This window comes from Podarcis raffonei, chromosome 2, assembly GCF_027172205.1.
Source record: "Podarcis raffonei isolate rPodRaf1 chromosome 2, rPodRaf1.pri, whole genome shotgun sequence".
NCBI lineage: Eukaryota > Metazoa > Chordata > Lepidosauria > Squamata > Lacertidae > Podarcis > Podarcis raffonei.
In genome coordinates this window covers 80,890,926-80,905,185 of record NC_070603.1, presented here as the reverse complement: position 1 = coordinate 80,905,185, position 14,260 = coordinate 80,890,926, and the positions used below count along the sequence as shown (strand labels likewise).

Sequence of the window (14,260 nt, the reverse complement as noted above, 5' to 3'; positions counted from 1 at the left end):
CCCTGCACCAGATCACAATTTAAATTTGAAATAGGGTACATCTATTACATTCCATAATAATTAAGTTCAGTTCAATTTATTGTGTCTAGTGAATAGCCATTCTACACATGAAAATAATAACAACAAGAATATAGCTACGAATAGTAGTTGGCACTTCTATTCCCTGACCTTTACAGGATAAATATTTTCCCATTCCCCCTTTAAGTTGTATTACACAAATTTGTAAAGCCTTTGCAATAAATTTGGATGTTCAATAGGATATATACCTCTCCACATCAGACAGCAAAAAACAGGTCTTTGCAAGAGACGCTCTTCCCTTCTGCGATCTTAACAATGGATGGATGTAATTGTTTCTAAGATCATTATAAAAAGGGCATTGGAGGAGTACATGAGTTATGTCTTCTATAGACAGAGAGTTGCACGAGCAAACTCTATCCTTCTTAGGAACCCCTTTATGTCGGCCTGTCCAATCTGCTAACGCAAGGGCATTTAGTCTTGCCTGAGTAAAGGCTACTACTCTCATTTTAACATTTGGCAAATCTACCAGATATCTTGGCAGGGATGTGTAATGGTTCTAGGGGTTGCTCGTGCGTAAGCAGGTACCTATCCCCCCGGCTGGGTGCAAACACCTGGCTGGGTTGCCAAAGTGAACCTCTTTCTGTCCAGACAGCCACTCACCCGTGGCTGACTCAATCACTGGCAGAATCCGTGAGTGGGCGTTTCTTAAACTTCTTCCAGCAAAGTTCTTTGACGCCTAGTCTCCGCCTACCCACTCTGCGAGGAAGCCTTCTGCGCAGGGAGGGCGTGGGCAACGGAGGACCCCTACTCTCCCCGCTGGTCCCAGGCAAGGAGTCATGAGACCGCCTCGCCACTTCCCCCACCTGCCCCCTTTCTCCACTGGTGCTACGCTGATTCTCTTCCCCAGAAGATGGGCTGCTCCTCCCAATCCCTGGACGCTCTCTGGAATCCCTCTGGCTTTTGCTCTCCCCCTCCAGTACTGATGGCAGTTCCCTGACATCCACCCCCTCCTCAGGACCCCCCTCACCCCCGGCACGATCTTCCGATACCTCCTCCTCTCTCTCATCGACCGACGATGCGGGGAACCCCCTGAAAGAACTGTCATCATCTTCTGAGGATTCAAAACCGGCCTCCCATCCCCTCGTATCTCTTCCAGCTGGACGAGCCTCCCAGTTTGATTCTTCTCCCTCGGACACCTCCCCCTCCTCCTCCTCCTCGGAGGCAGGAAACCCCACAAAGTCCCCTTCATCACCTGTGGTTCCGAATTCTTCCTCCCAGAATCTAGCTAGCGGTTTAGGTCTATCCGGGAACAAACTATGAAACTCTTCCACGAGATACCCGTCCGTAATTGATTCCGCAGGGACCCAAGTGTTTTCCGACCTGGGTCCTCCCTCCCAGGCTACCAAGTACTCTACCTGGTGACCCCGCCACCTCAAATTGAGTATTTCTGTGTCTTCGTTACAGAGTTCCCTCTCCTCTACCCGCGGATGGGTGGTAACTCCTCCCTCCCTTCCTGGGAATTCCCGCCCCTCCCTGTACTGTGAAAGTAGGGACCTATGGAACACCGGATGTATCTTCATGCTGTCGGGCAACTTGAGGAGAGCCAGTGTGGTGTAGTGGTTAACAGCGGTAGTCTCGAAATCTGGTGAACCAGGTTCGTGTCCCCGCTCCTCCACATTCAGCTGCTGGGTGACCTTGGGCCAGTCACACTTCTCTGAAGTCTCTCAGCCCCACTCACCTCACAGGGTGTTGTTGTGGGGGAGAAAGGTAAAGGAGATTGTTAGCCGCTTTGAGACTCCTTAAAGGGAGTGAAAGGCGGGATATCAAATCCAAACTCTTCTTCTTCTTCTGAGTTTGAATGCCACTGAGTCGCCTAGGCTGCAACTTCTTGCACCCTCCCTTTAGGGGCAACCCTTGGGACGACAACCACACCCGGTCTCCCACCCGTATGGCCTCCCCCTCCCGACAGTGCCTGTCTGCCTGCCTCTTGTAAACTTCCTTAGCCCTCTCCAAGTTCAGCCTGAGTTGCTGGTGTAAGGCCTCCATTTCTTCGGCAAATTGCTCAGCCGCAGGTACACTCCATCCTTCCTCCCCCCTCCCTGGGAAGGCCCTGGGGTGACACCCGTAATTGGCCATGAAAGGGCTCATTCCCGTGGACACGTGTTCAGTGTTGTTGTACGCAAATTCAGCCAAAGCCAATTTCTCTACCCAATCGTTCTGCCTCTCGCTGACATAGCAACGTAGGTACTGCTGGAGTATACCGTTCGCTCTTTCCGCTAACCCAGAATTAGTACCTCGGGTTAAGAACTTTGCTTCAGGATGAGAACAGAAATCGTGCTCTGGCGGCGCAGCAGTGGCAGGAGGCCCCATTAGCTAAAGTGGTGCTTCAGGTTAAGAACAGTTTCAGGTTAAGTACGGACCTCCGGAACGAATTAAGTACTTAACCTGAGGTACCACTATATGCCTGGATATTGTGCAGGATTTGATATGTTGCCTAGAATGTATTGCTTGCATTAACTACCGTTATCTGTTACTATGTATTGCTTACGATTTGAACTTTAGCTATATAAAGGTAAAGGTACCCCTGACTGTTAGGTCCAGTCATGGCCGACTGGGGTCGCGGCGCTCATCTCGCTTTATTGGCCAAAGGAGCCGGCGTACAGCTTCCGGGTCATGTGACCAGCATGACTTAGCCGCTTCTGGTGAACCAGAGCAGCGCACGGAAATGCCGTTTACCTTCCCACTGGAGCGGTACCTATTTATCTACTTGCACTTTGACGTGCTTTCGAACTGCTAGGTGGGCAGGAGCAGGGACCGAGGACCGAGGACGGGAGCTCACCCCGATATAACTGCTCTTAATTTTTCGTACTGTCTGGATATTGCACTGTGTATTTACATTATATTGTTTATTATGTTCTGTGTTGTAAACAGCTGTGCGGTCTTTTGACGAAGGTGGTATGCAATTTTTTCATAGTAATAATATTATGAACTTGGCACTCCAAACCTTCCCCATGGCTGGCATGAGATAGCAGCAGGTGAACTCTCATTATGCCTTGATGGCGAGTTTCTCAAGGACATGTAGATGTCCACTCTTGGGAGTCCACAGTGATGAGGTACATCCACCTGGAAGGATCAGGATCCTGCCCAATCTTGGAATTAAGGGAGGGGGGCTGAGGACTCTCCCCTCCCATCCGCCCCTGCTGCAGAAAAATACCATAACTGTAACATAATCAAACATGTGGCTACAACAGCGAAGTGAATTAAAGCTGAAGTGCAAAATGACACGTGATTTTTAAATTTATTTTTAAAAAAACTTTTGATCCGGAAACTTGGGACTGAATCGAAGGGGGCCTCCTGAAGAAAAGAGCTGTTTACAATAGTTACAACAGATTTTTCTGAAATTTATCGCACGGGGAAAGTTCTTCAAATATTTCAGCGTAAAAGCGAAGTCGTGGAGCGCCATACACCGGAAAGACAAGAACCGGAACCGCCACTTCCTCTGTTCGACTCTCCAGCTTTATTAACTTTTTTTTTATTTTTAAAACCAAGCTCGCACTTTCGGTTGTAAATGTACGTAGCCTTAGCAGAAGGCTGGGTCTGTTCCCCCGCCCGAGTTTATTCCTCCCAGCTCCCCCCACCCCATTTAATACCTTCCTCTGTTCCAGAATCACTTGGAAAAACAGGGCTGGGGTTAGGAGCTTTCTAGTTTGAACTCGGTCCCCCAAGTTCCTTTATCCGAGTTCCTTCCAGCCTTGGGCAGCCACGGGAAGCTAAAAACATTTTTTTTTTTGGAGGGGGGGAGACCTACTGATTCCTTCACCTCACATTAGCTGTAGATGCTGCTGTCCCCTTTCCAACCCACAAATTTTGGGAGAAGGGTTGACGAAAGCCTCCAATGTGCCGATAATATTTTTTAAACTTTCTGTAATATATTTTATTTTTTTAAAAGACCCTTTCTCTCTTACTCTCCTCCCCTTTCCCCGAGCTTTCTTTCACCCCCCTTCCAAATATCGCTCACTGAATCGTTTGTAATTTTTTAAAATCTCCCTCCTTCAATCGTCTCCGCTTTGCACGCCTCCCTGTTTATTTTCCAGCTCTGAGACTGGCTCTCTTCCTCTCCCCCTACCCGCTCTTTTTTCTTTCTTTCTTCCCTTCAAAAAATAAAAAAACAACAATTTTGCACGGTGCCAAGCTTGGGAGTTTTCACATATTCGCCTCCCCTTTTCTGCAGCCTCCCTCCCCAGCCCCATCAGAGGAAATATTACAATGTTGCAAGCTGACGTAAGGACATTACAAGGAAAGGGCTACATTTCGGAGTGTTTATGAAAAGCCTCGGTACTGTACTGTCACCAGGGGGCATGCAATAGAATGCATTTCGTCCAACATTTGGAATAATGATCATTTAGCAACCACAACTACCACCACCAACACCACCAAAAAAAAAAAAATCGAGAGAGGGGGGGAAAAAGAGGGAGAGAGAGAGCTTCCAGTGCGCTTTGGAGTCCGCGCCAGACAGAGGAGCCATGCAGCCAAACTTTCGGGAACCCTTGGTTATTTTTCCTGACATTGCAAGCTCGCCCTTGAGGATCGCTTCTTGAAATCTCCGGGTTTTGTTTTGGCTTTTCTCTCGCCCCGATCCTCGGCGACCTCTCCCGCCGTCTCTAGGCCTGGCGGATCGGCTTCCCTTCGGCAACGGAGGAGAGGATCAGGAGAGGATCTACCTTAGCGGCGAGGAAGCTGCAGCGAGACGCCCTGCCTGCCTGCCTGCCCGCCCGCCTGCTCTGCCTGGGCTCTGCCTGCCTCTCTCTCTCTCTCCCTCCTCTCTCTCGCATACGCGCACGCAGAGCTCGCTTGCCTTGGGAGTCCAGTGTTGTTTTGAAGGGAGCTAACATGGCGACGGTGCCCGTCTATTGCATCTGTAGGCTGCCCTACGACGTAACCCGCTTCATGATCGAGTGCGACGCCTGCAAGGACTGGTTTCACGGCAGGTAACACAAAGCGATCGGGCCTCCCCCCCCCTGCTCTGGGGCACACAGATCCCCCTCCTCTCGCTCGGGGGCCTTTCGCCTCTTCGGCTCGCTAGGGCACGAGAGAGCGAGAGCGAGCGAGAGATGGTGGCGGGGCTCGCAGGAGCTGCTGCTGCTGCTGCTCCTCCGTGCAGTTTTCCAACAGGCCTTTTTGGAGAAGAGGAGGAGGAGCCACTCTCCCCATTTCCCTCTCTTGTATTTTTTGTGTGTATGTGTGTGCGTTGTTTTGTTTTGTAAATTGTCGAGCCCGGGCGCACACAATGGGCTCCCCCCCTCCCCACACCGGGGCTCTAGTGTCAAGGGGCTGCGGGTGGCGGCGGCGGCGGCGGCACTAGCGGGGGGGGGGGAGCTATTGTCCTTTCCTCGGGGAGGGGAGGGCTTGGCTGGCTGCTAGCTGAGGAAGGGGTTTTTTATTATTGAGGTTATTTTGTTCCTCGCTCGCCGCCAGCCCTGTGGGGGTCTTCCTGGGCGGGTGGCCGAGGCGAAGATTTACAGCTCGGTGCCCGCTCTCACTTTCTCCAGAGAAGGCATGGAGAGCGCGCGAGAGGGATATGAGGGCGGGGGGCGGACGGTGAAAGCGCTTCCACACGACGTCTGGCCAAAGGAGGAAGGGTCCCTACGGGGCGGGCGGGAGCTCCTAGGTCTATGAACCGGGCGGGGTGTGTGTGTTGGGGGGCGGGAGTCCGGCTTGTTGGCGAGCCCGCTCTCCCGCGCTGTCGGCAGCCCCGTCGCCTCGCGTCTTCCTGAGGGAAGGAGGGGCGGCCGGGGCTGGGGGTGTTTCCTCACACGCGGGCGAGAGAGGGCGAGCGGTGGCGGGGGTCCCGAGCGAGGCGGCTGAGGGAGAGAGAGAGAGAACGAGCCCGCGCTGCTGGGCTGGGCTTCCCCCGGGAGAGGAGCGGCCAGGCGGGCCAGTGTGGACTTGGGCGCAGCCAAGGAAGGGAATCCCCCGCCGCGCGGGCTGCAGAAGCCCAGAGCTGCTGGCGCCACTTTTGCTTGGGCGCGGAAAGAGCGAGCGAAACGCCAGGAGGACCCGCTCTCACCCTCGAGAGAGAGAGAGGCCGGGGGGTGGCAGGAGGAGAGACGCTTCCTCTCCTCGGCGCCCGGAGGTAGCGCCGCGCTGGGCAGGCGCCCACAGCGGCTGCCACGTCCTCCTCCTGCACTTCGGGTGCCCCTCTTCTGCCTCCCCTCACTTCTTCTTTTAAAACATTCCATTTTAAGGAGCGGGAAATGGATCTGCCTCCTTGAAACACACGCACACATCCACCCCCCACCCCCCCTGCCGCGGGCGGGATCCGCAGGAAAAGGACTGGGGTTGACTGCAGTTCTCTGGGATGGTGGTGGCAGCTTTGGCTGCGTCTCCTCAGCTACATGGAGATCGTTTCAATTCTCCCCGTCCTCAGTTGTTGTGGAATCTGAGACAATGTAACGCGCAGGTTGAACGGGGCGGGGGGGGGCTGGAAACTTCCCCGGCCACCCGCTCCTATCTCTATCCATCTATCTGATATGTCAAGGGCGAGGGTGAAGAGCCCTCCCTCGCCCCCCCTTCCGTGGTGCTTCTTGTCTGCAATTGTCACTCCACGCCGAGTCGTCCTGATTGCCTGATGGCAGAGCTGATGGTCCTGATCTTTGTGTCTCTCGGTGGAGGGTTTGTGTGGCAGGAGGCGGGAGGCAGGCGCGTCGTTCATAAATAAATAAAGAATGAAATAAATGGGAGCTGCAGGCAGGAGGGGGAAAGACTTCAGCCAGATTCCCTAGGAGGTCAGTCTTCTCTTTGGGAGGATGGCGGGTGTGTGTGTGGGGGGGAAGAGAAACAAATCTTGTGGATATTACCTGAAGAATGCCTCAGATGGAAGCAAACGCCATTGAAATGTCTTGGGCTTCCTTGCTGTGGGTATGAGCTGCCAAAATTAAGCAATGGCTTTTTGTTTTTTAAATAATTGTTCTCACGTGCTGCTGTGTCTCATGCAGATCCGCAGGACTTGAAAATGTTTAATGTTGTCTGGGTTGTTTAAGCTCCGGGTAGGAATTTCGCAGCCTGAGTATGTGAATGCTTCCGACTGGTTATTTTCCTTCTGACTTGCTGCTCTTGTGAAACTGAACTTCCCTTGCAACTTGGTTCCTGACAGCAGCAGAGAAGGTATTAAAGACAGCTTGGTCCTCTTGCTTACTCAGGTTCAAGGGCAAGGGCAATTGCCTCCCCACTGGGGAATACAGAAGTTTGCTCTAAAGTAACAGTAAGGACCAGTTAGGACAACTTTGCGATTGCTTTCTTGATGTTGCCTTTTTTTTTTAATTGGCTGTATTAATTTATCTGTCTTATGTTTTTGTCAAGCACTGTGTGCTGTGAATTGTGAAAAGGCCACTGCTGTAGAAATAAGTATATCGCTGTCAACAGAAAACTGATAAGAGGGAAGAACTTGATATGATCGACGTTGGAGCTCATTTAATAGTTAGAAAGCCGTTGTGGGGTTGTGGTTGGCATGTCTGAGATGGAGGGGGGAAACTCAAGTTCAAATCCTTTTCCATTAGCTCACTGGGACAGTCACAATCTTACTCAAAAAATGGTAACTGTTATAGAGAGAGAGGAGTATGCGTAAATGTTTACATACATGTAAATGTTTGCATAAGTTTAAGGTATAAATATGCTGTGGTTAAAGGTATGGCATTTGTTTGGTCAGGGTGATTTTTTTTGTTTTTGTCATTATTTTACTTGCCTACATTTATCCTTCCCTCCCCCCCCCACTCCTTGCACTCAAGGTAGCAACAATGAGATACAAAAATACAATGCAAACAAATGCATTTTTCCTCCTGAGAAAATCTGTTCCTTCTTATGTTTCTTCTTATGTATGGTGCATTTTCCCTGCTTTACAAAGATAAACAAATCTGGCTTATCCGTTTGGAGGCTGATTATGCAATTGCAAGATGAAAACCTTGAACGAACAGTAGGGCATCAAGGCCAGTGATTGTTACTTGGTGACAACGTGCAAGTGAGCCTTCTATCATTGATAGCAGCAGCCTTACAAAATTACTTAAGGTAATTTGTGAGGGAGGGACAGTAAAGACCTTCAAATGCTTCTTAAAAATTTGAATGTATCCAGCTATTCTGGTTTCTTACTCTATTTTAATTTTATTTATTTTCGCACTGCTCCATTTCATTTGCAATATACAGTTGTGTTGTGTTTTTGGCTCAGTTTCTTCTAGTTTTTGATAGACTTTATTAAAAGTTGTATTTTTATTGTTTTTATGTAAACTGCTGACAGATTTCATTAAGTGACATAACACGTGTGTGTGTACGGCCTGGTATGTGACTCACTTTTATATTGTTTGATGCTCTCTTCTTGCCATCCTTTTACCCATTTTTAAGGGGTAAGGACAAGAAGATTGGATACATACAGAACGTATAAGCATATGCATGATGGAGAAGACATAAGCTGCTCTTCTGCCCAATCCCATCACAAATAGAGGAATGTAGAGGAGTGTTTGCGTGAACCAGTCCCAGGTTACTTGTACAAAAAGGGGGTCTGTTCCCATCAATGTTAATGTCTACTTACTTTACTTTGCTTCCCTTATACTTGTGTGGGCCTATAATGGCATGTATTTGGATAGATAAGCAGAAAATGAATGTGCATGTCCATCCTAAACAAGTCTTGTGTGGAAGAAGACTGAGAAATGAATGACTGGGTAGGATATACAGTATAAATAAATATGAAGGAAATTGTGAGGTGGCAGATGTTTTTCCCCTTGTGTTTAACTGAAAATCATAAAGATATTAAATAAAAACAATGATTGGATGTTGTTATAGATCTCTTAACTTATCATAGGAAGCTGCCAGGATAATACTCTGAACACAGGAAGTTGTAAAACCTAATCTGAAGACAAAAAGTTGATGCAATGAAATTTTCTCCAGAGAAAATAATGATATTCTTTTCAGTAGTTCTTCATTAGTTGCTAACATCAAAATTGTGTGTGTGTAAGAAAAAAGTGACATACAATTATAACTAATCTAACTGATGAATGAAAAACTTGTTTGAAAGTATACTTGATTATAGGTTTTCAAAATGTATTCTTCACATGATCTGCAAGTGAATTCAGCGTTCTGTTTACATTAATTCTGAAAATACTGTTTGATTTGTTGCTATATGCATATATATTGTAAGCTTTGCTTGTTAATAGACTTCATAAGCTACTATCAAGGATGAAGTGTGAACATCATAGTGTCAGACAAATACAAAGGGAAAATTGTGTAGACTTTTAGGACACACAATTCACAGCCTGTGGATTTGTGATCTTAGTACTTGTAAATGAAGAGGTTCTTGTCTGTCTGAGGTCAGGAAAGGTGAAAAGCCACTTGAAAAAATCAGTAAAATTTAGAAAATTTCAAATAATCTATCATTTGGCATTTCCAATTTACCAGTTTGAACAAATTAAAATCTTCCAATTTTGATGGAACATTTCTTTACCAGGTTATGTCAGAACAGTCTACGACATTTAGTTTTATATTTTGGTTTAATACTGGTTTGCAGAGCTGAAATAAGTTTGTCAGCACCCAGCTGAACCCCCAAATAACCAATGCAGATTCTGGGTTCAAGGACCTGTCAATTTTGCAGCAGTTTAATATGACTAAGTCTGATTGAAAGCAATAGGTTTTGAAGTTACGCACATAGTCAGTTTGTTTTATTTCCATATCTCTTGCATCCTTTCAGAATGTTGTCCATATATCAAATGTTTATTCAGCAACCCTTAGCATGGTAGACTGATGTACAATAATGAAGAACATGCACTCTTCAATAGGTAATTCATTCTTGACTCAGCATGACTGATGACTAAATATTTATTGATTTTCAGAAACCTCTAAGTGCGCACATATTCTTAAAAACAAAAAGAGAGAGTATTACATTCATTAGAAAAATGTAACCTGTAGATGTGGTAGCTCCAATGCCCAGTTGGCTCTCCTTTGCCTATGAGAAATCTCCCATTCACTTTCAAGGGAGGAGGAATGCTGCATTTGCAGTAAATCTTCTTCAGTGAAAGGGCTTCCTTGTTTGCAGAAGTGCTCCAGTTTTGCATAAGGATGGATATGGGTTTCTGGATTGGGAAATAAGACAATTGTTTCCGATGTGTTAGGGCAGGTCTACACTTAAGGCAGACAATTTGTTCAGTAATGAGAGTTCCTTCTGCACAATCCACAGGCCTTGTAAGGATGTTTAAAAATGTATGTATCTCTCATTTTTAAGGGGGAAAGTGCGCTTCAAATTCTTGCGCTCAGAGAGCTAATGCTGAAAATGTGAGGGCAACAACATTAAAGGTTAAAAAAATAATTGGTAAGAAAAATGTAGTTCATTTCAACTCCACTGTGATTTTTGAGTTCACATTTAAAGACTTTTGTAGAGCGGAGTTCAGTGTTCACATTTGACTTCTTGCAACGTAACATGTTGCAAGATTGCAGCATGTTGTCCAGCTGCATTAATACCCATGTCAATGAAAATGATATGGCAATTACATTATTAGAAACAAAAAATGCAAATAAAGTACTGTATGGCCTTCTGGCTCCAAAACAATGTTTGGACCTAGTACCGGAAGAGTGAGAAACATACTTTAAAGGGGGGGGGTGTTTCTCAGAATGCACACAATCCTGCCAATGTAGTAAAGGTTGTAGTAAAGGTCCTGCCAATGTAGCTGAAAGGTTGCCTTTCCCATTGATGCATACCTGAACCTTGAGTTCTTCAGAGGCACTTCTCCAGGTGCTCTGACCAAAGGAGATGGAGCTCATGGCTATTAGGGAGAAAGACTTTTTGTGGGTGGCAGTCCAACTATGGAATATTCTCTCTAGAGAGGCCTGCCTGGCTCCTGTTTGGGTTCGTTTCAGTGCCAGGCCCTTTCACCTGGCTTTTAAAATACCTTTTTAATATTTCAATATTTTAAAATTATGTTTAAATCTAGTGCTTTTATAGCTGATTGTTATATTTTAATATTGATATTTTAAGCCACCTAGATAACACTGTCATTGAGTGTCATATAAATGTGGTATGCAAGTAATTATCATGGGCATCTTGGTGTCATTCCTACTAAGGAGCAGTTTGGAAAGCTGTATCAGTTTATTGTCTGCAGAGGTTTGATAAGGTGAGATCAGAAAAGCAAAAACTTGCATTTTCCATAAGAATCACATACACTGGAATTTAAACCCAAATTAGCACTTTTTGTTGGAAGGTTTTTAAAACTAAAAATGTATTACAGCGGTACCTCGGGTTACATACGCTTCAGGTTACAGACTCCGCTAACCCAGAAATAGTGCTTCAGGTTAAGAACTTTGCTTCAGGATGAGAACAGAAATCGTGCTCCGGCGGCGCGGCAGCAGCAGGAGGCCCCATTAGCTAAAGTGGTGCTTCAGGTTAAGAACAGTTTCAGGTTAAGAACGGACCTCTGGAACGAATTAAGTACTTAACCCAAGGTACCACTGTAGCTGACAATGAGAATCAAATTCTTTGTGAATTTCATGTGAACTTCCAGCAATTATAATATTGTATGAGCATAATATTCTTATTATAATATAATCCCAATTAATGCACAATTCCCAATAAGCCCAAAGTCTGCAAATTTAGCTGATATGCTTTTTCTTTCATGTAAATCAGAAATTAATAGTAACAATAGTGGGGTTTTCTCCTTTTTTTGCATGCTCTTAGCTTATTTTGATAAAAATGGCTGTTTAATATTCAGAACGGTGGCATAAATATGTGAAATGGATCCTCAGATGGATCTATCCCAGACAGTTGTTGGGCAGGGGACAGGTTTCTAGTCCAAGTGGGAAATTGCACCAGGTCTCATACATACCAGTTCCAGATCCAGGAAGTGAAGTCAGATCAAGCAAAGGTCAAGTTCGCCTAAGCAAGGTCAGCCAAAGAGAGGTCAAAAGTCTGAAAGGCAAAGAAGCAATCTGGGTAGCACCTCGGATAGTTCCAAGTGGATCCTAAACTGGAAGGCAGACTACTGTTGCGTCAACATTTCGCTTCAGTAGGGTGGCAACTTCCTTTGAGCTGCAAGCCCTGCTCCTCTTGAGCAGAACCTCTATTCTTAAAGAGGCCCAGTCTGTTTTACGAAGCCGTGGACTACATGGGGGTGGGTGGGATGGGGGTGGCGATTGTAGTTTTACTGTGGCCCCAGAGCTAGGGCCCTCAGAGTCTAAAGACAGTAATGTGCCCTCACCAGGTGGAGAGACACTGGGTTCATGGGCTCCTCTGCTGCTGGAACTACTGAGGAGGCATTGACATTACAGTCTGGTTCAGAAAGCACATTGTTCTCCAACACAGATAGATCCACTAAACCCATGTCCAATTCCTCTGAAGATGGGGAGTGACAAGACTGGAAATTGCATCTCACCGTTTTTCACCAAGAAGATCAGTAAAGCCCTATAGAATGTAATCAAATAACAGAAAACGGTGAAACTCACAGTAGCACAATACAGTGGTACCTCTGGTTACATACTTAATTCATTCCGGAGGTCCGTTCTTAACCTGAAACTGTTCTTAACCTGGAGCACCACTTTAGCTAATGGGGCCTGCTGTGCTGCCGCCGCACGATTTCTGTTCTCACCCTGAAGCAAAGTTCTTAACCCGAGGTACTATTTCTGGGTTAGCGGAGTCTGTAACCTGAAGCGTATGTAACCCGAGGTACCACTGTATATAGGACAGTACAAAAGCCTGGTTGCAAAAAGCAGTTATAACTACCCTCCTAAACATAAGCAATGAAGGAGTTATCTGGATTTCCAGAGGTGGGAGTTCCAGAGCCTGGGGCCCACCACAGAAAAGGCCCTTCTGAGCATTGTCATGTTGAGACAGGAGAAGGGGTTCTCTTTGGAAGATTTCGGTTCTCAGGCAAGATTATATACAGGAATGTGGTCTTTCATGTTGTATAGGTAAAAAACAGCACTTTGGAAGCAAGTTGGCCACCAATGTAGTCAGCACACAACCCCTATATTGCACTCACATAAGAAGCCTGGCTGCCGTATTGTGGACAACCAGACATTTCCAAAGGTCTTGAAAAGGCAGCCTATGGAACACATTTTTCAAGCAAGAGGGGACTTAAGGCACGGATCATGGTTGCCAGATCAGAAAATTCCAGAAAGGAATGTAGCTGACACAACATTTTTAACTGTGCAAAGACACTCCTGGCTATAGTTGAGGTCCGAAAATCCAGGGGGCAGAAAGAGCTTGTGATCCTGGATAACTGGAATGTATTTGCCCTCACCTTCCTGTAGGTATATAGCTGAACTAGGCCAGAGCCACCAGCTGAAGGACATAGCCTGGGACCCCAAAAGTGTGAGGAAGAACCTGCCTGTGAGTTGAGAACTACAGGAAGAGTCTAGTTTGACTTCTAACAGCAGCAGCAGCAGATTGGCATGCAGCCGCGATGACTAAATATTGTACAGGGCTAATATTAAAAGACTTTATTATTAGCCAAAGAGGAGTGGCAGAAAGAAAGAACATCTTTCTTTGCTCTTGTGGGAACAAGTTGCTCTGTTGCGAGAATGTCTCCAAACATTACACCTCAAAGCCGAGGGAAAAACAAGTGATCCAAAGATGTCTTAACATATGTGTAAAAACTTTAAAGAATAGGACAAGTTTGTTGTCAGGTTGGATCTAATGGTAGCAACTTGAAAAACCGTTTGAGTACTGTTGTTGTTGTTATAGTTATATTTATTACCCACTCTTCACCAGACGGTCCTAGAGAGGGTTACAGCAATAGAAAATACAGCATTAAAAAGAGTTTAAGGCACATTACCATTACAACTAGAATGGGTCCTAAAATATAGATCTATGACTGTGTTTCAAGTGTCAAAGGGCAAGGCAAAGAGATGCGTCTTCAGCATATGGTGGAAGCTATGCAATGAGGTTCCAGACAATCTCTGTGGGAAGGAAATTCCATAACCCAGTGGCTGACATGGAGAATGTTCTCTCCTAAATCCTCACCACCACCACCAACCAAAAGGGCAGTGGAACTACCTAAACGGTTTACAGGAATTAAGTTTATACTACTGTTTCCCTCTGACTATGATGCTGACTGATGAGAGGATCATAAAAGCAGAATAATATCTTCCTCCTCCAGCTGCCCTTCCAAATTTTAACCCACATTTTCTCCACGTATCTGCTCCCAATGAGAAAATATTTTCAAAAGAGGAGATAACCCCGGACTGCTGTCTGGAGCAGCCTTTGCCTACCTTC

The 14,260-nt window shown here is 46.2% G+C and overlaps 1 protein-coding gene across 3 annotated transcripts in view; it reads left to right on the top strand.

Annotated features, from left to right (window-relative positions):
- Window positions 1–4,293: 4,293 nt before the first annotated feature.
- The window catches only part of PHF2 (PHD finger protein 2), a 121,850-nt gene continuing 111,883 nt past the window's right edge, over window positions 4,294–14,260 (top strand). The window contains exon 1 of one of the 3 annotated variants that reach the window (XM_053377765.1): window positions 4,294–5,006. In XM_053377765.1, coding sequence (XP_053233740.1) covers window positions 4,909–5,006 — 98 coding nt within the window. In that variant the 5' untranslated portion in view covers window positions 4,294–4,908. Of the gene's footprint in view, window positions 5,007–6,851; window positions 6,933–14,260 lie in introns of those variants that run through there. The other 2 variants (XM_053377763.1, XM_053377764.1) reach the window with 2 other exon arrangements.